The sequence below is a fragment of the Lissotriton vulgaris genome, chromosome 5 (genome assembly GCF_964263255.1).
Source record: "Lissotriton vulgaris chromosome 5, aLisVul1.2, whole genome shotgun sequence".
Taxonomy (NCBI): domain Eukaryota; kingdom Metazoa; phylum Chordata; class Amphibia; order Caudata; family Salamandridae; genus Lissotriton; species Lissotriton vulgaris.
The window spans coordinates 982,553,072-982,576,573 of NC_141693.1; the positions used below are offsets into that span (position 1 = coordinate 982,553,072).

The window sequence follows — 23,502 nt, forward strand, 5'->3', positions numbered from 1 at the left end:
TCCAGGTCCCAGAGTAGCTATGGCACTGTTGTGTTACGGTATTCCCAGATCCCATGTGCCGTCCCACTGTCATAATGAAGGTGTCTATACTAGTTCTAGTGTCACAGACTTCTTGTATCAGTGCCAATGTTCCTGTCTGAATGCAGTGTGATTTCCTGTCTCAGAGTCAGGGCGTTACATATACCCAGGTTCGCAGGGAAAATATAATTTCACTCTTTTTTCTAAATAAACGTGAACTTCCCACACTTGACACATAATCCACCATCTGCTGCATTACTTACATACTTTAACAAAAAATTACTAAGTTCGGAAGGATGAACCGTTATTAAAATTGGTGTACACTGCGTGCAGAGTTAAGTCTGATACTTGGGAACATAAACTGGTCTCGTTGAATCTCCTGATTTGCTTACTTTGTAAATAAACAAGTTCCAGGGCCCAAGGTACTGCTCAAGAGGCCACCACAAGGTGCATTACGGACTGGAAAGGCCATCGCTGCCACATGCCAGTATAAACACTCCCTAGTAAACATCACACTCCTATAAAGGAGAAAAAGACACGAATGTATGTTGTCATATTTTACTGCGTTACTTTTCTTTAGTTTGGCAACTGAACTGTTTTCATTCAGGGGTGAATGCTAAAATGTCCATTATTGACAATCATTCTAAACTATGCATCGCAAACGATGTCCTCGGAGGAGTGGCTCTTGGAGGCGTAGGTGTTACGAGGCAAAGAGTGACGAATTTTATCTCTTCGAAAATTGTGAGTTTAGCAATTTTTAATGGAACAAGACTGAATTACTGTGACCTTTGTGTCTGCATGTATGAGAATTTCGGTAATCAGACCTGGATATAATAAAGAGCGATTGTTTTGTTCACATCTTGCACTCTATGGCTGGGTTTGGTTGGTAAGTGCATATGGTTTGCAGATTCACAATAAGACCAGAGAGGAACGTAATTGGAACAGACTGACGTGAGGGTGCAAGTCTATACTGGTTGTCAGTGGGTATTTATTAGCGAATAAAGGGATCAGTAGGGGCAGAACGTACAAGCGATGAAGTTCATATTGCTGCAAGGGACACCTCAATGACTGTATACATGAATAATTCTTCTTCTTGCACAAAGTGCCCGTGTCAGGCTTTCACTGCTACCGCTCTGTTTGATGTAAATAGGGCAGGAGTGTTCCCTTACCATCGAGTAAAGAGGTTTATTGCTAGCACTTGAGACAAATGAGGCTAGTGCCATTTGTTTACCTTGCATATTAGTCTCAGTGGCTTATAGTTTGCTTATCGTGTACATAGAGTTTTATTGTACTGCTAATTCAGGAGTGGAGTCCATATGATAAACTGCGTTATTAATTCCCTCCAAGATCCCCCTCTCGTCAATTATCAGCCTGGGAAGAAGGCCAGATTTGGGTAAATAGGAAGTAGCGAGATTTACACTGGTCTTGTCGCCTTGTCTGATAACATAGGACGCCAACTTGGGTCGTGAGTTGCAGCGACGGACTTTTTATAGTCCCCCCCCCGCCTTCAATTGGCATGTAGTCCCTCCGTATACATTAGGCTATCTGGATCAGCGAGCACACAGGGTCACTAGAATCTCCGCCTAGTTCTTAGCATCCCCGGAACAGGACATCCCTGATCCCCAAGATCATGGAAACTATACACTACCTTTCTCTCAGTCACTCGTGCTCACTTAGTTTGTCTCAGAAATACACAGAATAAAACCGGCTGAGCGTTTCAATAGGAATGTATTGAACAGTTTCCCAGGCGCACAGCAGGAGTGGGACAGGCCTGGGGTTGTACATGTAGTGTGTCGACTGTTTGTGGCAGTACTAAAGTAAGCCGTTTGGATTAGCATTAGCCGGACTGGGACTGAGCGCGTTAGGATACCCGGCCCTACCTGTCAAGATAGGTATGGCAACGCTAACTGCAGAGGCAGGCTTACCAGACAGCACAATGGAATAGGTTGGGCGCTGGTCGTCCAACGATTGCATGAGACCCATTTGGCCAGAATGCTTGTGTCAGGAATGCTGATGATTTGCCAATGACCATACTTGACTTTTCTATTTCTCTCCTGTTCAGTAGTGTGCCCGCAAAGGTGGTGTGGGCACGGGGCACTCTTTTGTACGTCAAGCTACGAGGCGACTATGTCAGTGGCGAGTGGTATAGCTGGTAGGCTTGAAGGGAACAGTGTTCCTGTGTCGAGGCGGGCGGCCCCGGGAAGAAGACGAGAGCCTGGAATGTCTCGGTGAGGCGGCTCAAGGAGGAATTGCCCAGGTTGTGCTCAGTGAAGGGCCGCTTGTGTAACATTCCACCCGAATGGTCTCCGGTGAGGTGAGGTATCACAAGGTTGGAGTACAGTTTCAGGGCATTGAGAGGTGGCTCAGGGGGGAAGTGACCAGGTTGTGCTCAGTGAAGGGCCGCTGGTGTCACATTCCGCACCGAATGGTTTTTCCGGTGAGGTGATGGATCGCAATGATGGAGTGCAGTTATCGGACATCGGTACATATAGCTGGGTTAGTGGATTAGGGTCTTTCATTCAGAGCGCAGGTGGGGAAGGTGGCAGACTTGTGGGCCCGGATCACCTTTGTGGCGGTAGAAAGACCTTGGAACAGTAAAATTGACCGACGGAATGGACGGGAGTCCGCCTTGCGTACTCCCTAGGCCAGCACTGAGGGGGGAGACGGTAAGCTCTCCGCTGTGAAATAGGGCCCCGGCTGGGGAGGCTAGGGCGACAGGTTACGAGCCTCCTGGGTTCCTGGTCAGCCTGGTGGTCGGAGGGTGGGCCCCTGGAGAAGGCGGTCAAGGATCAGAGGTTGGGGGCCCACTCCTCATGGGGCGCAGGTGGGTTCCACCTCGCGTGGATGCACGGCATGGAAGAGGGGAGCCGGAAGCCCCCTTAGTGCTGGAGGATTAGAATCTTAATCTGGCGGAAGAAGATCAGGAAGTCAAGAATAAAATTGTGTTGATAACTGTATATAATGAATTTTGAAATGCCTTGTCATGTTTATGAAATGCCAAAATATTAAACATGGCCGTTTTTACACCCACACAAATCTCTGTTGTTGATTCTCAAGTGGGTTGTCAGGTTATAAGGAGGGAGCGGGGAGCATGCTGGGGGATCCGGGTCCTATGACAAGAGCGAGCAGAGCATCTAGGAGCGCGCACTTAGGACCCGGCCCCCCGGCCCCCACCCCTACCGTATCTAGATAGGGGCGTCCGGTCTGCCCCAATGGGCGACCGGCCGCTTAACTCTTCCGGGGTAGGAGGACGCACTTCCGGTGTGACAGAGGGCGGAGCTTGGTGACCTTTTTAGGTTCCAGGTGCAGGGACCCAGACCTCTCCTTCCTCTGTTGCACCGGATCGTTGGCGGCCTCCCAGAAGCGTCTCCCTCCTACATCCCCTTGTGTAGTTTTAAACTCCCACCCACCCGTCCCTTTAGCTCAGTGGATTGGAGGGGCGTGTTGCGGTAGAAAGACCTTGGAACAGTAAAATTGACCGACGGAATGGACGGGAGTCCGCCTTGCGTACTCCCTAGGCCAGCACTGAGGGGGGAGACGGTAAGCTCTCCGCTGTGAAATAGGGCCCCGGCTGGGGAGGCTAGGGCGACAGGTTACGAGCCTCCTGGGTTCATGGTCAGCCTGGTGGTCGGAGGGTGGGCCCCTGGAGAAGGCGGACAAAGATCAGAGGTTGGGGCCCACTCCTCATGGGGCGCAGGTGGGTTCCACCTCGCGTGGATGCACGGCATGGAAGAGGGGAGCCGGAAGCCCCCTTAGTGCTGGAGGATTAGAATCTTAATCTGGCGGAAGAAGATCAGGAAGTCAAGAATAAAATTGTGTTGATAACTGTATATAATGAATTTTGAAATGCCTTGTCATGTTTATGAAATGTCAAAATATTAAACAAGGCCGTTTTTACACCCACACAAATCTCTGTTGTTGATTCTCAAGTGGGTTGTCAGGTTATAAGGAGGGAGCGGGGAGCATGCTGGGGGATCCGGGTCCTATACTTCACTAGCCAAAACGCGTTTCGAGAGCCCCATGCTCTCTTCTTCAGTGGCATGTAGTTAATTGAGGTGAAGCACCAGCGCTTTCACACAATCTTTGGCGAGTAAAGTATTAGAGGCATTCTTTGCTCAGTGATGCTGTCAGCATGCTGCCATTAAACCCGTGAACTATCAACTTTCTGTGGCAGTTCTTCGATTGGGTTCCCCTGCAAGAGTTGGATTAAAAGCGACTGTTTCCCGGTCGCGAAGACTGCCCACTGCTGACTTGCGGGTCCGGGCAGGCTCCTTTTGGGGTCTTGTTCTCAGGAAGAAAGGTGAGCCTGCGCCAGTGCGGGATGGTGCTCACTCTGTTCACTGTGGCGGCAACAAAGCAGGGCAGCTGACTGAATCCTTGGTGACCTCGACCCACTTGGGACATTACATTTGGTTTTTTATTGTTGAATGTGAAGCGCACCCACTGGGGAATGTGAATTGGACTACATCATCCAGGAGGCCCTGTTGTCGGCCACGCCCCTACAGGCAGGTGATGCATAAAGATTGTGTGAAAGCGCTGGCGCTTCCCCTTCAATAAACTACGTCCCACTGAAGAAGAGAGCATGGGGCTCTCGAAACGCGTTTGGCGAGTGAAGTATTAGAGGCATTTTTTGCTCAGTGATGTCAGCATGCTGCCATTAAACCCGTGAACTATCAACTTGCTGTGGCAGTTTTTCGAATGTGTTCCCTGCAAGAGTTGGATTAAAAGTGGCTCTCTCCCGGTTGCGAAGTTGGAGATATATATATATATATATATATATATATATATATATATATATATATATATATATATATATATATATATATATATTGAGTTCAAAAGAAACTTCTTCTATTGTTGCTTCAAATATGTTCCCATTTGCAGTCTAACGAGCACCATTCACTGCTTCTGAGATGTTCACAGCACCTGTCACTTTGGGGCCCCTGTGTCATTTAGCAGTGGTGCTGCGCCTTAGTCTAGTTTGAGACAGATATAATTGTATTTTTCTCTCTACCGGATCCATTTAGAGGATGCCGTCGCACCGTGTAATGGAATTACAAGATTCAATTTGAATTATGCATGCTAAAAAAGCTCTTGACTCCTTGAATGATAAATGCATACTGAAGTAAAAAAAAACTGCAGGAACGCTCTGCTTATGTGTACTGTTGTCTTTTGGAACGGATTCCCCCATCTTAAATGTACTATTTTATTTCAATATCTTTTTCCAGGAGAATCTCCCGACGCCTCATCGCCTCTTCTTTTCCCCTGCGGGGCCATCAAGCGAGAAGTGCTTCCAAAAATACTTCGAGAAAAGAGTATGTGTACTTTGGGGGGTTGTGTCCTTTGTTTCCACCCCCATCCTATAAAGCTATTTTATTCTGTTAGATGTTTTATTGAGGGTTGTGGTATCTGGAGATTCGACTCTGTGAAACCTCCACGGCTTCAATGAGAAATCACTTTCCCTCATGTAAAAATCAAAAAAAGGCGAATTGTCGACTGGCAGTTTCTGTTGCCTGGTACAAAGCAGAACCCGGAGTAGAACATATTGACTAATTTTTAATGCCGTGTCTGTCCTTTTAGAGGGCATATGGTTAAGTATTTCAATTTTCAAAATGTTTAATTTTTCACAGTCGGTTCAGAATGTGAACAACTTTTTGTTCTTGCCGATTGTGTGGCCCGCCCAATTGAGAGCAACACTCCAGGCCAGTTATGTGTCATGTTGCAACAGAAAATGTCTGACAAAAACTCAATATCTAGACATTGCAAAGTCGTATTTCCTTTTCCATTTTATTGCGGCCCTTCTGCACGCTGTCCTTGGAGGTACGAGGGATCATATATGGTTGTTTTCTAAAGTATTGTAATCACTTATTTATAAGTGTTCCGAACAAAAGCGAGCTGAATGTTTCTGAAGTCTGTTTTCTCGTTGTGATCTACGTTCGTTGTTTTTCTGTAGTGCTGCGGCACGTTTAGAACGTAACGCTCGATAACAGCGGGTGCTTTTCTGTTTCCTTGCTGCAGGTATTTCCATGGAAAGCCTCGTCGTTTATCAAACAGCGCAGCATCCCGCAATCAAAGAGTCCCTGGGAAGTTATTTCGTGCAGGTACTTCTTGCTGTGCGGAAACGGAGATGGTTTGAGGGAGGAACTGTGGGGTCCGTTTTATGATGTTTGCCCACCACCCCGGACGCCCCCAGCCGCGCGCTTCCTCCCTTGCGCCCAGTCTAGCACGTGCCTCACTCGATAACATCTAAACTCTACAGCCAATTACTTAAACGAGGTGTTTCCTTTGAGACACTTTACCCCTGGCTGTGAAAACCCACATGAGTGAAAGTCGACGCTCCACCTAATGGGGTTTTCTGTTCCCTGTAATGTGACGCGCTGCGAGCAAACACGCCATTACTTCCTCGCACGCCTCCCTCGTCCCGGGCCTTGCTGAATGTGTAATGCTAACCTACCCTCGCAAGCTTTCTCAAAACACCTTTTCAACGTGGCTTCTCCTGTTCCCCATAGACAACACCCCTTAGAAACAGGAGGTAGGCCTGTATTGAACCAATTCAGCGGTCTGTTTGCAAAATACGTCTCGGACCATACCAAAACTTACAGTGGGCTATATCAACTCAATTGCTTACTATTGGTTGGCTTTCATTTCACTCATTTGCATGCTTCTTTTTAAATGGCTTTCCTTCCTCTTCTTCTGTTTGTCCTTCCTGTGGTGTATAGTTTATTTACCTTTCTTTTGGTGGTTTCATTAGTATCCTTCCTCTGCTCACATCCAGGAAACCATTTATGTTTTGCTTGCGAGTACGTGCGCTTTGTTCCCTCTGTACAGTGAATTTTATGCTGCATTTTTGTAGCCCTCCTCCTTCCACCCTAGGATTTTTTTTTTAATATATTCCTCTCCAGCCTCAACCTAATACAATGCGGCCCCACCCACTCATCATTGCATTCCCATCACGTTCTCCTCCATTCCCTCCTCACTACTGGCAGTCCTTAAAATACAAATTAAAAAAAAAAAATTTGCGGAGACCTGCAGCTGCTTTTTGCTTCTGGGCCACACCCATCAAAAAAATAAAAAAAATGTTGTCACACAATTCCGCATAATTTTTTTATTTATCACTACAAATAACGTCAAAATCTTCGAAAAGGTAAATAAAAAATATATACACAGTGGCGCTCGTGCCATTTTGTGGGTAAGCCAATGTGTTGTGACGCATGCGTGTGCATAGGTCAGCACACCTGCGTGCATATATGGAATGACTCTGCCAGCAGTCATGAGGTGTACATGGTCATTTCCATTATCTCATCTTTTTTTTTTTGCCGATACGGGACAGCCTCCGCAAAAAGCATTTTTTTTTTTCTGATGAAGGACAGCACAAGCAAAAAGCATTGCCAAAGACTCTGAGCCTGATTTAGATCTCGACAGATGGGTTACTCCATCACAACGGTGATGGATATCCTGTCCGTCAAAATATAAATCTCATGGGATATAATGGGATTTATATTTTGTCAGGCGGGATATCAGTCACTGCTGTGATGGAGTACCTGTCCGCGTATATCTAAATTAGGCCCTCTGTCAAAAAGGTAAGAACAATTGGCTTTTCCAATGCATCTGAATTACAAGTATGTTGTGGCCTTACCTGATTTCAGTACCAAGCTAGGTAGGTCTCAGAAGTTCATTTCTGGCACACAGCCTCCAAAATATGCCTTAAAGTTTTCATGCTATATTAGATCTCTGCAGTGGCCAAAGGGTTGTCCTCTCCTTGATAATTTCTGCGAGGCACCTTCGGCAGGTTTTGGTTCTTGATGGAAGCCTGACTGCTGACAGTGCCTAGAATTAACATGGCAGATGTACTGCGAGAGGACGGTTGGGTGCATTTTTTTCAGCTAGATGCTCCATTATGTAGAGAACAGGAATCTCCTGTAGAAGATGATTTGAATCCAGTAATTCTGAGACTTTGCCATCACTAGAGTCCATGTAAATGATCACTGAGAAAGCAGTAGAAGCAGCCTTTCCAGCCAGAGAGAATGCTTCAGCTCCCAAATACCCAGACTCTCCTCCTCCAGATTTTGATGATGACTCTAAAAATGAAGAGATAAGGGTTTTATATAAGGTCCGGAACGTTGAGAAGTTTTCGAACATTTAAGAACAAATGTTTCTTTGCTGATGGATACTTGTGACCGCAGATGATTCACACTAGATTATTGCCTGCACCAAATGGGGTCCAGAAAACCTCTCCATAGCAGTTTTCCCATGTAGCGCAATGTGACATCATGTGTCTCCGTGCTGACTCCACACCGCCCGGAAGTGCTGGTGCAGGGCCACATATAAGCACCACTGCTGTGCATTGACATCAGTTCCTTTCTTTCCACAACTTCTGACAAGAATCCAGACTTCTGCTCCAACTTTGTTAGTTTTCCAACAATTTCTAAAAGAAATATATAAGTTTACTAGGAAATGATGTCACCACCCAAAACAAAAGGTATCAAGTCATGTCCCAACTGCAAGAAACAAATGTTGGTTACGGACCCACACAAGGCCTGTCTTTGGTCTCTTGGCCATTGCTCTAAGTAGTGCTATAAGTTTTCTCTCAAAGCCGTAGTCGATCCGTTATGGGAGACTGAAATGTATGTTACTGAACACAGATCTGCCCAGAAGACCACTGAGGCCTTAAGGAGGCCATGCTGCAAAATTTTGGTGTGCATCCGGCTCCCTCTGGTATGCCTTCAGGGCACCATGGTACTGCTGGGTTAACACTGGCTGGTCCATCGTAGGTGCAGTTTGCCCCTCCTGGGACCCATTACTGAGCCCATACTGTTAGCGGTACATGCTCCTGTTGCGGTCCAGAGATCTATGATGGTCTACACCACCATTACACTGGTGCCAATGTCGGCCCCGAACCAACTTCAGCTCAAACCTGAATTATGTCACACTATGAAATAACAAAAGCGCTACCATTCATCCTGGAACCTAACTGTCCTCCAGTGTCTCTATCACGTTGCACCTACCACCAGAGGCTCCATTATCTATTTGGTTCTGACTCTGATCCTATACCAAAGTAGAGGGCACCCAGGGATCTTGATGATGATGATGTCGATGGTTTACTTCCGCCTCACTATACTGATGATGACATATACATTGATTTACAGAATGACAGTGGGCTTGATATTGTGCCTAAGACAGAGCTTAACTCACCACTTGGGACACCAACAGCATAGAGTACCTCATTTACAGTGGTGGTCCAGAGGGAAGCTGAGGCACTAGATTCATAGCTACTCTCAGTTGAGACCAAAGCAAAGGTTCTAATGAAGATTTTGCAGCCTGGACCAATGACCTTCGAGGCCTCGCTTCCTTTTAACAATGACATTACTGATACTTTGTAGGCCACTTGGTCGCAGCATTGTCCTTGCCCCCCTGTGAGTTGGCGGGTGGCCAGATGTCACAGACCAGCATCTGGCGACCCACATTTTCTCACCAAGCACCTTACTTCAGAGAATCTTATTGTGTAGACCTCGACCAATAAGGTGATCCCTAACTCATTTCTTAACACTCCTCCGAAAAGGGAATCCAAGAGGATTGATGCTTTTGGGAAGTGCAGGTTGTCTTTGGACAGTTTGGCACTGCGCTCTGTAAATGCTGTTTATTTGATTTGCCACTGCACACATGCCTTCTGGGGCATGGCCAGCAAGATCTTGATGGCAGTCCTGGAGGACCTTAGAGTCTCTCTGACCCAAACGGTACATGATGGACAGGATACATCCAAATATGTTATACCCCAGGTTTGGATAGTGAAGTAGTGTGGCTCACTGGTTAGAGGCGGCAGACCCGAGAGCAGAGGACGGCCCGGGACCAGGGTTCGATTCCCGGCGCGGCAGGTTTCTGGACCAGGGTCAGCGGACTCGATAATTCTCTCGCCTCGGTGCCCACTCTGATCAGCGATCACACTCGGCAACTCTGGGCATTAGCTTGCCTCATCTTCACTAACGGCCCCACCAGACCGCCGGGGATGCCTGGTCTCACCCTGGAGATACCCATTAAGGGACCATCTCTCAGGGAAGCCAGGAAGGGTTTCGCAGCGGTCGAAGCGCCTTGGGACCCTACGGGTAAGTAGTGCGCTATATAAATGCCTATACATTTACATTTACATTTACATTTACATACTACTGACTGTCTGTGCAGGGCAGTCAGTACTATTGTTGTTCTTCTTCGCCATGCGTATATACTTTCCACAGGATTCTTTGGCAATGTACAGGCGTTCCTCATGGATATGCCTTGTAATTGTCCTAACCTTTTCAATGAGAAGGCAGACTCTACTTTAGAGCTTTTCAGGGCACCAGAGCTATGGCAAACGGCTTTGGACTGATGACCCCTCCAAAATAGTTTCTGAATGTTTAGCGGCTATTCCAGGGACCGGTGTGTAGACAGACGGCCTTCCCAATCAGTGATTTAGCAGATACCCCAGTCCTTTCAAGGACGTAGACATTGAGAGGTAGTAAGTGATATGTGGTTGTGACAACTGTACCAGCTGCTTGTATAGCAATCAGATATGCAAAGACGTGGATGACATACCATGCAATGTAACCGTAATATATGCAATGATGTTTGTAAGATGAAAAAGTTAATAAATACATTTTCTTTTTAAAGGACATAGACCTGGGTCTGGCAGGCAGCAAGATTGCAAGCGCGGGCATCAGTCCTCTTTCCCTGCTACAACGGCCACCAAGCCATTTTAATTTGCCATTAGTGGTGCCTGCCCATCTGGTGGGGGGCATGATTCTGCATTTTCTTTTGGTGATCCATCACATCGAATGGATGGATCATATAGATAATTTTAAATGGCTATTCTCTGCCTTGTCTTTCTGCCAGGCTGACTTTTCTTCCAACACCAGAACGAATTTCAGACAAGCACCTGTCTATTCTGGTACAGGAGGTGAGGTTGTTGCTGTCAAAGGGTGCTGTTGAGAGAGTTCTCGACATGGAAAGTGGAGAAGGTTGTTACTCTGGCTATTTCCTTGTTCTGCAGAAGAACAGAAGCCTCAGGTCTATTCTGGACCTTTGCCCTGTGAATGCCTTCCTGATGAAGGACAAATTAAAAATGCTCTAACTGGCCTTGATTCTGTATGCGCTGGACCCCGGAGACTGGAAGATGTCAATGGACCCACAGGATGCATATTTTTATATACCTGTACTGCAATCCCACAGATGTTACATGCCGGTCAAGGTGGGCCAAGAGCATTTACAATTTGCTTTTCTCCCTTTCAGCCTCATCAGCGCCACTTGGGTGTTCATGAAAGTGATGGCAGAGATCACTGCCCATCACTGAGGGTCACTCAGGGATACCAGGTTTCCTTACCTCGACGACTGACTAGTGAAGGCGGGCTCACCAAAATCAGTCATGGGCCACCTCCAGATAACCGTGAACCTCTTGACGTTGTTGCGGTTCATTATCAACAAGTCAAAGTCCCACCTGACTCTCTCTCAGAGGAAGCCATTCATTGGAGCAGTCATTGACACATTGTAGTTCAAGAATTTCTCTCCCTTGCAACTAGTCCAGGACATTCAGGCCGTAATTTGATGTTAAAGGCTCAATCCGGGATCATGGTGAGAGCAGCTCTGAGGCTTTTTGGCCTCTTATCCTCCTTGTCAACTCCTGGTCAGCTATTCCAAGTAAAACATGTAGGTTCCCTAATGGAATTTTAAGTTCTAGTGGGCACAGCATTCAAGTAATCTAACTGATGAAATACATGTCTCAGAAGAGAGGGCTTGAGATATGCAGGGTTGGCTGCTGAAATGCTTTTGTTCCAGTGGCGGTCTCCTCTCCCTTCCCCACCCAGAGTTGATGGTATGATGAACGCATCCCTATTGGGCTTTGGAGATTTTTCTGTGGGAAGTGGAGCTCACAGAACTCTGAATCTAGCAGAAGGCTGGCTCCACATCAGTCTGCTGGAGTTGCGTGCCATCTGTCTGGCTCTGAAAGCTGTAGCCATCTATTAAGGGGAGGCTGGTGCATGTTCTCATGGACAAAACCACCACCATGTGGTACTGCAACAAGCACGACAAAGTGGGGTCTTGAGTCCTGTGTCAGGAGGCTCTGCACCACTGGAGGTGGTTGGAGGACCAGGGCATTTTCATGATTACAAACCACCTAACAAGAGTCCCCGAATGCCTGAGTGGAGGAACTGAACATGCAGCGTCTGCCCAAGCATGAGTGACTTCTCCGCCCTGAGGGGCAGTTGAGGCTGTCTGTTCTGCCCTCCATGTTTTCTGGGTGGTTTTTAATATAACAAGGTTGAATAATCATTTATTCACTCTTTGTAAAATAAAAAGATGCCATACTACTTCGGGTCCTGCGACAGCCTGAGGCAGCTAGTGCCACTGTCAGAACGCTGGAACAGGCACATAAAGGCACCTGCACCAGCCATAGGAGATATTGTTAAGGCTGCCGACATCCCAGCCCTGGCCTCAGGGCACTGCCATGCCTCAGTGCATTACCCCCATCTGTGACGTGCTATAGTGTCTCTGCAAACGGTAGCCATGAATGCTACAGGCTTGCTTGAGCCCTGCCGTACCTTGTTCTACAACCCAATCAGCCTGTCACTGAAGCTCTTCCCAAGTGGTAATAGATTGGGAAACGGTGGGGTGAAAGAGCAGTGACTAAAATCTGGTACCTGTAAATGCGAAGGTTTGAGTTTTCAGCCTCATTCACGCTTGAGTGCTGTATTCAGAAAGGAGCTTTTTGGCTGATCCAAGGATACATGCATTAGCAGGAGTCCAAATGAAGCCTGCACAGACAGCAAGGTAAGTACATTTTAAATATGTGTGTCTAGGTGAGAGTGTGTGTGTAATAGAGAGTGTGTGTGTGAGCATGTCTCTGTGTGAGTAAAAGTGAGAAAGAGTCGATGACGGAGTGAGTCAGAGTGAGAATGAGTGGTAAGAGTTGTGAGGGAGAAAAACTGTGTAGCTGAATGTTACTGTGTGTGAGACTGAGTCAGTGTCTTAGTAAGAGAATGAGTCAGGAAGAGTGAGCGCAAGTAAGAATGAGTGCAACTGAGTGAGACTTGAAGAGTTAGAATGAGAATGAGTGGGAGTGAGTGAGAATTAGTCGACCTGAGTGAAACTAGGTGAGTAATACTGAGATTGAGTGAGTTGAAATGAGTGGATCTGAGTGACAGTGAGTGAGACAGAATGAGACTGACTGAGCCAGGGTGTGTCAGAATGAGACTAGGTGAGAATGAGTGAGTCAGAATGAGTGAGGCTGACTGAGAAATACTAAGACTAAGTGAGTCAAAACAAGTCAGAGTGAAACTGAGTGAGATCCAGTGAGTCTGAATGAGACAGAGTGAGTGAAAGTGAGTCAGAATGAGACTGAGAATGAGTGGGTCACAGTGAGATTAATTGAGTCTGAATGAGTGACAGTAGTTGAGATTGAATGAGAATGATTGAGAGAGTGAGACTTGGTGAGTCAGAGAGAGTCTGATTGAGTGAGAATGAGTGCGACTGACTGAAAGACTGGGCATGAGTGCAACCGTGTGAATCAGAGTGAAACTATCTAAATCAGAGTGAAACTCAGACTGAGTGAGTGAGAATGAGACTGAGTTACTCAAAGTAACACTGAATGAGTCAAAATGAGACTAAAAATGGGTGACGACTTAGATATTACTAGCCATTTCGTGCCTTTAATGTAGGATATGACACTATAATATCTTCCAATGGGCCATGATGTTGTATTCTCAAACTTCTGTTCGATAATCATAGTTTAGTGAGCACTCAGGAATCATTCTGATTTACCAAGAATGTATAGTGAGTGTGCGCTGTTGATCACATGTCGGTTTTGCTGCATCATTCCAACGTTCCACTGCTTGCATAGCCTTTTATATGCATTTCTCGTTATGTATTGTTGTTCCAATGTCTATACATGACTAAGTTTAGGCGGGGGGGTTACTGCGGTTTTCCTCACGTCGCCATGCTTCTGTATCACAATTGGGGTGGGTGGGGTGGGGGGTTGCGTGGGACTGGGGGGATGGGTGCTGTGTTCTATGGTTTGTATTATTTTTCCTTCTTTCTCCTTCATTCTCCTTCCTTCTTTTTCTTCTCCTCTCCGTACTACTTCTTTCTTTTCTGATCTATCTCTTTGCTCTTGATTGGACAAGTTGTATCATGCATATGATGTGTTTGTATATCTATACTCAGACCAGGCGTGCTATATCCTTGGGTACCCAAGTATCTAGTTATGGTTTTCGACCGTATTTCATCTTAAGTAGCAGAACAATATGTCCTTTACATGATGCGCCGAGTACTATGTTTCCCCTTGGCTCTCTTGGTACAACCATGATACATACACCGTTGTAAATGTCACATAGAACACTGTCCACTCCACTTGGTACAACCTCTCTTGATCGATTGAAAGTTTTATCCATGAATGTTAAGGGTCTGAATCAGCCCGTTAAAAAACAAAAGATATTAGATTATTTGCGGAGACAAAAGGGGGACATTGTTCTGCTGCAAGAAACCAAATTGGATGCTAAACAATTCTACACTCTGCGCAACAAGTTTTATACAGAGGTTGTAGGATCTAGTGCACTCGGTAAAAAGAATGGGGTTCTGGTATTAATGTCAAAGAAGTCCAAGGTAGAGCTACTGTCATCCTCATTAGATGAAAAAGGTCGCTGGGTTACGGTGAAACTCACTAGGGATAACACGGAATTCTTTGTCACTAATGTTTACGCACCTAACACTAATGATTTAGAATTCTGGCAGGATTTAGTCAAGCAGATTGCAACGGTACCTGATACGGCGATACACATAATTGGGGGTGATTTTAATCTTCCGTTTGACCCGGCCTTAGATAGGGATTCTAAGTGTACATTCAAGCCAAACAAGTCACATAATGCCTTCATCAAATTATGCCAACAATTCCATTTAATTGATGCGTGGAGAATACAAAACCCTACTGATAGGGACTACACATTCTACTCTTCCCCTCACGACTCGTTCTCCCGTATTGACTACATTTTCATTACACAAAATGGCGTAGCAAGGATAGAGGATACTTCAATTGAGCCAAGGGTACTGTGTATGTGGCAAATTTTACGTAGGAAGCACAATAAGACCATTGAAAGAAAGAATGATGGAACATATAAGAGCGATTGTAAACTGTGATCCAAAATATCCAGTGGCTTTGCATGTAGCCTCCTGCCAAAAAGATCAAGTAAACAAAAATGTGCATTTTTTTGGAATTGAAACCATACCACTGGCAATAAGAGGTGGAAATCGAGAATTGAAATTGAGACGCACTGAAGCGATTTGGATTATGCGTTTGAAATCTGTTGAGTCAGGATTAAATTATGACCAAGAAATGCAATATTTTTTGGGTGACTAGTAACGAGATACTACCTGTACTACATTGCCTGAATAACTTTTATAAGTTTGATTAATTATAATGTACTGCAGACCTGTGCATGTAAATCCGTTGATATCCGGATCTTTCCGAAATGCTGGGATTTTTCTCCTGTACATATGATTGTGAAAAGACCTCTGTAACAACAACTTATGATACTATACAGAATGTTAGATGCTAATCAGTCACAGTATGAATGGGCTTTTCACATAATTAGGAAGTCATTACCATTCACGGTGTGCACTTCACCATAAACAATCATTCTTAATTAATGTCACGCTATATTTCAGCATGGATTAACAAGCCTCGATACCCACACCTTCGAGACATCTCACCCACTCTCATATTGAAGCGCACTTATTTCTAATACTCGATGGGCACGTTTTTTATCACCCGATATTACGATTTAATCATTGCATTTTTTTCGCCCTAAATATTAGCAAACAAATCGTGTTCACGCTATACTAATTTATCATCGCACTCGATGTGTAAAATTTCGGTAATTTGTGTTTTTCGCCAATACGAGGCCATAGTGTCACGTGAGAGACCATCCAATATGGTCGGTGACTATAGTAGCATACGCGTTCTAGTTGTTAGAACACGTTACGTCTGAGCACGCATATACGCTTGTTTGGACACAACCACGTGTCCAAACAGGAACTGAGCTCGGAGGAGGCGCACTCGCCGAACGCGCTGGAGGAGTCTAACACGGGTAAGTCACCTATGCGCTTTTCCTCTAACGCGGAAATATAACTTGTAGCTTATGACTCTCTGCACACTAACAGAGTCTAATTCGACTTTTACTCGTTTCCCCTCAGCTTCGAGCACTTGATATTTGGATACCGAAACTGATATCCACGCACTCTAAAAGATAGAGGTAACACCTGGACATCATTTTCACAGTCATGACTCGCGTAATAATGACGTGCCACAACTATGTGAAGATATAACATAACTGTCCTTTCTCTTAACAGTATTTGTCTGATTAAGATAATCCCACATGCAAAGAATTGTACCGGGTCACCTCCGAGCCCATTACAATACGTCTTGACTCTATACTGATGTAAGTGAATAGCAGTACTTTTGGGTATTGCACAACATGCTAGAGAGTGGTGATGAATCAGATCAAATAACAATGCTGAAATAGAAACAGGGAATTCACCATAGATATATAATTAAATTTTGTTGTTCTGGATAATAGAATTTCAATGAGAATATCCCTGTGACATTAGAATACACAGATAAATACTATCCTGTTTTACCTTGTTATCAATTGGAACAACACGTGTTAAGACAATCTATATTATTTACACAGAAACAAGGTTATAGATTGCTGCTGGACGCACTCGAAGCAGCTTCACTAGGTCCCGGGCCCGGCTGGGTTGGAATTATCACCAGCCAAGCGGTAAGCAGACATACTACTAGTGGCGTACAGTCTCATTTGGTGAAATTTTGCCCGAATATCACTAAAAATGGGTTAGTGATGAGATTTTTCCGTTTTTCTTCCTTTCTCAAAAATATGCAGACCTTTTTGACGTCGATACGGCCTTCTAGGTATGCTCTCACAATGACACTTGTTTCTCACTATTCTGCACAAATTAACTAGCATGTAGGATGAAAGAGCCGCGCACGATCAGGACACTTTCGCTAAGATATAGAGCATGTGTCATTGCTTGCCTCAGAGATACACTATGGGTATCTCGTCCCTACACGTATCCTACACAATCACTATCACATGACTTCACGTCTTTATAAATAAATCGGTAACATCCACCATAACTCCGACACGGATGTGTTGTGGTTGCACGAGTGTGACAAATCTAATGGAATGATACAAGCACTATATGCTCACTGCAGGAGGAAGCTATATTGCATGTTGATGAAGGCCATATACTATGGTCTTGTATGTAAATTTATCTGATCTAAGAACATGCTAGACGCTACTTATTTGTTTGTTTCAGCCCTGATGAATCGCGAAGGCGATGAAACACGTATCGGCTGGCTGTAATCTCCATTAAAGACTCCAAGATTCACTCATCTTTGGATCTCTTGTTTCTTCTGTCAGAATTGGTGTTCTATAATTTTTGTAAATTGTTACTGAACAATCTGTATACTCACACGAGAGTGCTCCGGCAAACTGTAAAGTATTTAGCAGTAGTTGTTTCTACTCTAGGGAGTGGTTTAGGTTTGTCCACTCGCCGAATAGCACCTAGGATATTTAGTACATATAGAATCGAATGCGTATAAACTGGCAGTGCACCCATCCACAACTGAGTTAAAAACCTTCTCCCTTCTACTGTCGGACCATTCATGTATATCTCTATCCATCAGTAACATTAAACCGTCCCCTAAACAAACGTCTTGGAGACTCAATGAAGAAATCCTGCACAAAGAACAGAATAGGGCTGAAATTCTGGAAGCTATTAGATCTTATTTGGAGACTAATGTGAGAGGGGACACTTCAGAACTAGTGCGATGGGAGGCCCTGAAAAGTACAATAAGGGGGGTGTGCATCAAAATCCGTTCAGCAATGAATAGGGATTGTAATGCGAAGCTAGAAGGGTTGGAAGCTGAGATAGCTACTTTGGAGAACAAACACCAAATGACAAGGGACCAGGAAACGTTCAATATCATGACCCACAGAAAATACGAATATAACAAGCTAGTGAGCGAAAGGGCGGGAGTGTGGCTGGATAGGAAGCGAAGGTTTAAGCTATGTGAATCTAATAAAGCCGGTAAGAGCCTGGCAGCATACTTAAAATTTAAAGTACAAAAGAATGCTATTAATGTTATCAGGGACTCGGCGGGAGTCGCTCATTCGGACCCCCAAAAGATAACCGAGGTCTTTAAAGACTTTTATGAGGACCTATACGCTAAAAACGAGTTGGTGGTGGAGGACAAAATCCAGGAATATCTACAAGAATGTGTACTACCAAAGTTAAAGCCTGAGGAGCAACTCAGTCTGAATGGGCCGATCTTGGCTAATGAGGTGGAAAAAGCGATCAGGGGGCTAAAATCTGGGAAAGCACCAGGTCCGGACGGCTTCACGGCCAAATTTTATAAAAGTTTTGCATCGGACTTGGTTGATCCTCTTCTAAACCTCTTTCACGAATTTACGGAGTCAGGAGAAGTCAAAGGCACGTTGGCAGAGGCGACTATTGCAGTCCTGCCTAAGGACGGCAAAGACCCGTCACTTCCAAAGAACTACAGGCCGATTTCCCTGATTAACCTTGATTGTAAATTACTAGCCATGATCTTGTCAGCCCGTCTGCAAAAAGTCCTCCCTACCCTAGTACATCCGTCCCAAGCGGGTTTCTTAAAACATAGACTATCTAGTGATAACACCAGAGTACTGGCCCATGCTCTAGAAAAAGCGAAGCTTTTGACAACCCCCACGGTGGCAGTCACACTAGATGCGGAAAAAGCCTTCGACAAGGTAGATTGGTCTTACCTTGAGGCAGTTTTACGCAACTTCAACCTAGGAGAGACGTTTACTAAACTCGTAATGGCTTTGTATGCCGGCCCTACTGCTAAGGTCAGAGCGGGCGGCTCCTTCTCTTCCTCTTTCTGCCTGAAACAAGGGACGAGACAAGGTTGCCCACTATCGCCATCTCTGTTCTTATTGGCAATAGAACCCTTTTTGTGGCATATTAGACACAATGAAGCCATTGCTGGGGTTCCATTTGGTGATTGCACTGTAAAATTGACTGCATACGCCGACGATGTCCTGATCTTGACGGAAAAAGCTAACGAAGCTATCCCGGCCTTGATGGACACAATTGAGGGGTTCTCTAGAGTCTCAGGATATAAATTAAACAAGGATAAAACAGAGGTTAAGTTACTAAACAACATCGGGGATAAAGGAATTCTGGGAGCATCTGGCCTTACCTGGCAACCGAAAGCTTTTAAATATTTGGGCCTAGACTTTGAGAAGGACTTGATTACGACTCTGAAGTTAAATGAAGACTCAACATTAAAAAAGATATCCACTTTGCTAGACAGCTGGTCACCAAAATTTTTGTCCTGGTGGGGTAGGGTTGAGACTCTAAAAATGATGTGCACGCCTCTAGTTAACTACCTGGCTAGCATGCTCCCCATGACTTTCTCAAACGATTTTATCAAGAAGGTAGACAAGCTGTTCGGAGAGTTCCTATGGCGAGGGAAAAAAGCCAGGATATCACTTAAAAAGCTGCAACTAGCAAAAGATAAGGGCGGCCTGGGCCTGCCCTCGTTTAGGAACTACCAAACGGCTTTCCTCTGTAAGCAAGGGGCCCTCTGGCTGGTTGAGGATACATCCTACACTCCAGTATGGCTAACTATTGAACGGTCGTTAATGGCAAATGCACCCCTCTCGTCTCTCCTCACCATGGACCTGGCCCATATACCTCACTCTAAATACATCCTTCTAAATACCAGAAGAGCACTTCTCCGACTTGACCAGTATCATAAGACTGCTCTGGTGATTAAGAGATCCACCCTACTCTCACTATGGCATAACCCTAAGATCCGGATAGAGGGGAAGACCCTTTACTGGGAAATGTGGGCTAGAAAAGGTATACACATAGTGAATGACCTCTATGATAATGGCAGACCCCTGCCCTTTTCGACATTGCAAGAAAAGTTTAGCTTACCACCCATAGAATTTTACCAGTTCCTAAAACTGAAGGCCGCTATCTCCAAATGCCCCCTCAATACAGACTTACCCTGGCTTGTGACCCGGCTACGAATACTGTACCATGCTGACCATTTTGTATCAAGAATATATAAATCGCTCCTCCCCCTACCCAAGAAACCACATAGGCTGACCGAAAGTAAGTGGGAATCAGAACCTAATTCCACAGGCATTGCATTAGACTGGGAGGTAATACACAACACCGCACTGACAAACAAAATATCCCCGATCCTATGTCAAACGAAATATATGCTGTTAAACAGAGTGTTCTGGACCCCCCAGAGATTGTTTAAATGTAAACTGAGGGATACGCCTACCTGTTGGAACTGCCAAGAAGCTCCTGGTGACTTGGCACACATGTTTTTTCATTGTTCCCAATTGCGATCATTTTGGAGTAAAATATTTACATACATTCAACAGGTGCTTGGAATCACGCCTATCCAGGAATTCATATATGTCATTTTAGGTCCTCTGGAAGCACAATTGCCGGACATTCATGACAGACAATTGCTTGATATTATGCTGACATTGGCGTGCAAGGTCATACTTTACAAATGGAAAATTTTTGATGAAGTCAACTTCAAAATGTGGCTGGAATGGCTTTCATTTTTAAGAGGGGCAGATAATCCTGCGCTACAGTCAGCCACTTGGAAGCCTTCGAACAAAAAACTCTGGACATCCCTGGATGCGTCATCCTCCCACTTTGAACCACCATGATATGCATCTCAACACTCGGCTTTCCTAGACAGAATCTAGATGGAATTTGAGGTGTTTGTCTTTGTATGCTTACTGTATATTCTCTGCTACACACACAGTGTGCCAAGTCTGGGTAAACCAACTACTATTGCCCTATGGATACACCTGTCCTCTCTCTTCTCACCTCTTTTTTCTCTTCTCTTCTATCTTTTCTCTCCTCTCCCTCTCTTTCTCTCTCTCCCTTTTCTTATCTTCTTCCCTCGATTTGCTTTCTGATTATTGTAAGTGTCATGTTACCAAGAATTTGTTCATTTGTACCTTTAAAGATTTATTGTATTGTCTTTATTTTCATCCTTATTCTTCAATAAAAAAGATTTGAAATAAAAAAAAAAAAATGGGTGAGCCACAGTGAGATTGGGTAAGTCCGAATAAGTGAGAGTGAGTGTGTCTGAGGGAGTGAGAGTAACATTCTTTGAATAAAAATCAATGATGCTAGGTGACAATGAATGAGAATGAGAGAGTCAAAGTGAGAATGAGTGAGACTGTGAGTCAGAGTGAGTAAAAAGGAGTTCAAGTGGGAATGACAGTACGTAAATGTGAGTGCAAGAGAACCCCCCGAACCATTGAAGAAAAAGTCAGGACTGCTGTCTGCAATATGAGCCAGGGATTATTTCCCACCACTTTTTAAGGTCATCAGCCACCACAGCCGGGGAGGTGCAGGGTGTCTTCCAACAGTGTGGAGAATCCTGGCTTGATCTTTTTACCACGGCTTACAATGAAGCGGCAACGGTTTGCGCATTAAAGTTTGCGAAAGAACACTCCTTAGGAGATGCATTCCAGCTGGAATGGAACACAGGACTCCTGTACTGCTTTCTGTCTCTGCCTCTCTTGCCCCAAGTTCTAATACTCATCAGAAACAACTAGGCCCGAGTCATCCTAGTGGCTCCGGATTGGGTCAGCGGGTGTGGTACTTGTACAATAGGCGCATGAGCATCTGTCTTCTGATCAGGCTGCCACTTCGTGAGGATAGCCTGTCTCAGCAAAAGGGAAGGGTCCTCCACCTGAATTTGATCTATCTGCTGCCTATATGCATGGAGATTGAGCAGTAGTAGCTGAATGCGTTTGATATGCAGTCTAAAGTGGTGGATGTCATCCTTGCTGCCAGGTGCCCTTCCATTACATCCATTTACGACGGACACTGGAACAAAGTTGTGACGTGATGTGGCATTTGCAAGATTGACCTTTATAAAAACAAAAAGCTGTCCGACCTCCTCGTTTGTTTTCCCTATAGTCCAGCAAGACCTTGCAGTAGGCACTAATAAAGGTTATTTGTCGGCAATTTTGTCCATTATGTGTTTGCCAAACCAACCGTTCTTGTTTTTATCACCTATTGTGATGAAATTCATTAAAGCTTGATGCCACAGTGGGACCTTACTTTAGTCTTGACATTTTCATGTGTATGTTCTTCGAGCTGATGCACGACTTCTCACTGCTTCTCCTGACCCTAAAGACCGTCTTCCTCTATTGCAATTATGTCACCTCGTTGCAAGTGAAATTCAGGCACTTACATTGCAACTGCCACACACCACCTTTTTCCTGTACAAGTTGGTGCTGAGACAAATTACAAGCAAAAAGATGTCTGCCCTATATACATCAATTATTGGCTCATAAAGAGTCCAAGGATTTCAATTACGCAACTTTGAGCTCACCACATTTTACGGCCACACCACATGATTAACCAGACAAGAGGTAGAAAAATATGACTTTTTATTCTCTTTTTCTAGTCTAGATATACTTTTTTTTACAAATGCATCATTGAATAGAAATTCATATGACAAAAGTTCAATCACATAAGGTCTTAAAAACAGCCCCACATCATCCATTCATCTTTCATTCAACTCCACAAAATCGCTCCTCTTGCATATCCTCATACATTCCACCAACCACATCCAACTTATAACAATTCATACAACATCCTCAGTACAAATCCCAAAGTGATACACTGAAGACGTCCTGCAGTGTCTTCTCAGTGGATCGCCAGAGACCCAAGATGGTAATAACAGGACGAGAAGTAACAACGCCAACGCGCGTTTCGGTGCCAGGCCCGATCTACGGCCGCACCTTCATCAGGGCAAACACACGATGCGAAATGAGGGGGCAAACAAAGTCAAAACAGCGGCCAATCTCATACAGGGCAGCAAAGAAGTTTATGTGAAGCGATTTCTCCGTAATTACTGGAAAGATCACAGTTCTCCGGAAGAAAACGCCTATTCAGAATTTCACACCAGGGACGCCTCCAAACACGTGCAGATTCGAAAAAGGCTTTCATCCCACAGGACGCAGATTCAACAAGTCTTCAAATCGTACTCCAATGTAAGACAAATTTCTCAGCAATCAGATTTAAAACGCGGGCTGTAATCAGCAAAGATGCCGCCCAAGCGGCAGGCGGGATTAACTGCTCCTACGTTGCTCAGTCAGTGCCTCGGGGAGGTAAGATATCGGCAGACATCAGGCAATCCTGTTCGATAGTTCGGTCACTTGTTACCTCTCATAACCTGAGAATCCTGCCATGGCTTCTCGGCAGTTCACCCTGTCGAAGATGCAGGTGAGGTCTTTTTAATTTGATTTTAGCTTACATATCATCAGAAACATGGAAGCTGGCTTTCTCCTGTTTCTATGGTCAGTGTCTAAAGGGAACAAAAGAAGCCATGTTGAACCTGTG

At 44.9% G+C, this 23,502-nt stretch overlaps 1 protein-coding gene across 2 annotated transcripts in view; it reads left to right on the forward strand.

The window, feature by feature from the left end:
• Window positions 1-23,502, forward strand: part of UROS (uroporphyrinogen III synthase) — a 516,510-nt gene that overhangs the window by 471,475 nt on the left and 21,533 nt on the right. For both annotated transcript variants that reach the window (XM_086922572.1, XM_086922573.1), the window contains 2 exons: window positions 5,247-5,333; window positions 6,037-6,119. In XM_086922572.1, coding sequence (XP_086778698.1) covers window positions 5,247-5,333; window positions 6,037-6,119 — 170 coding nt within the window. The remainder of the gene's footprint in view (window positions 1-5,246; window positions 5,334-6,036; window positions 6,120-23,502) is intronic.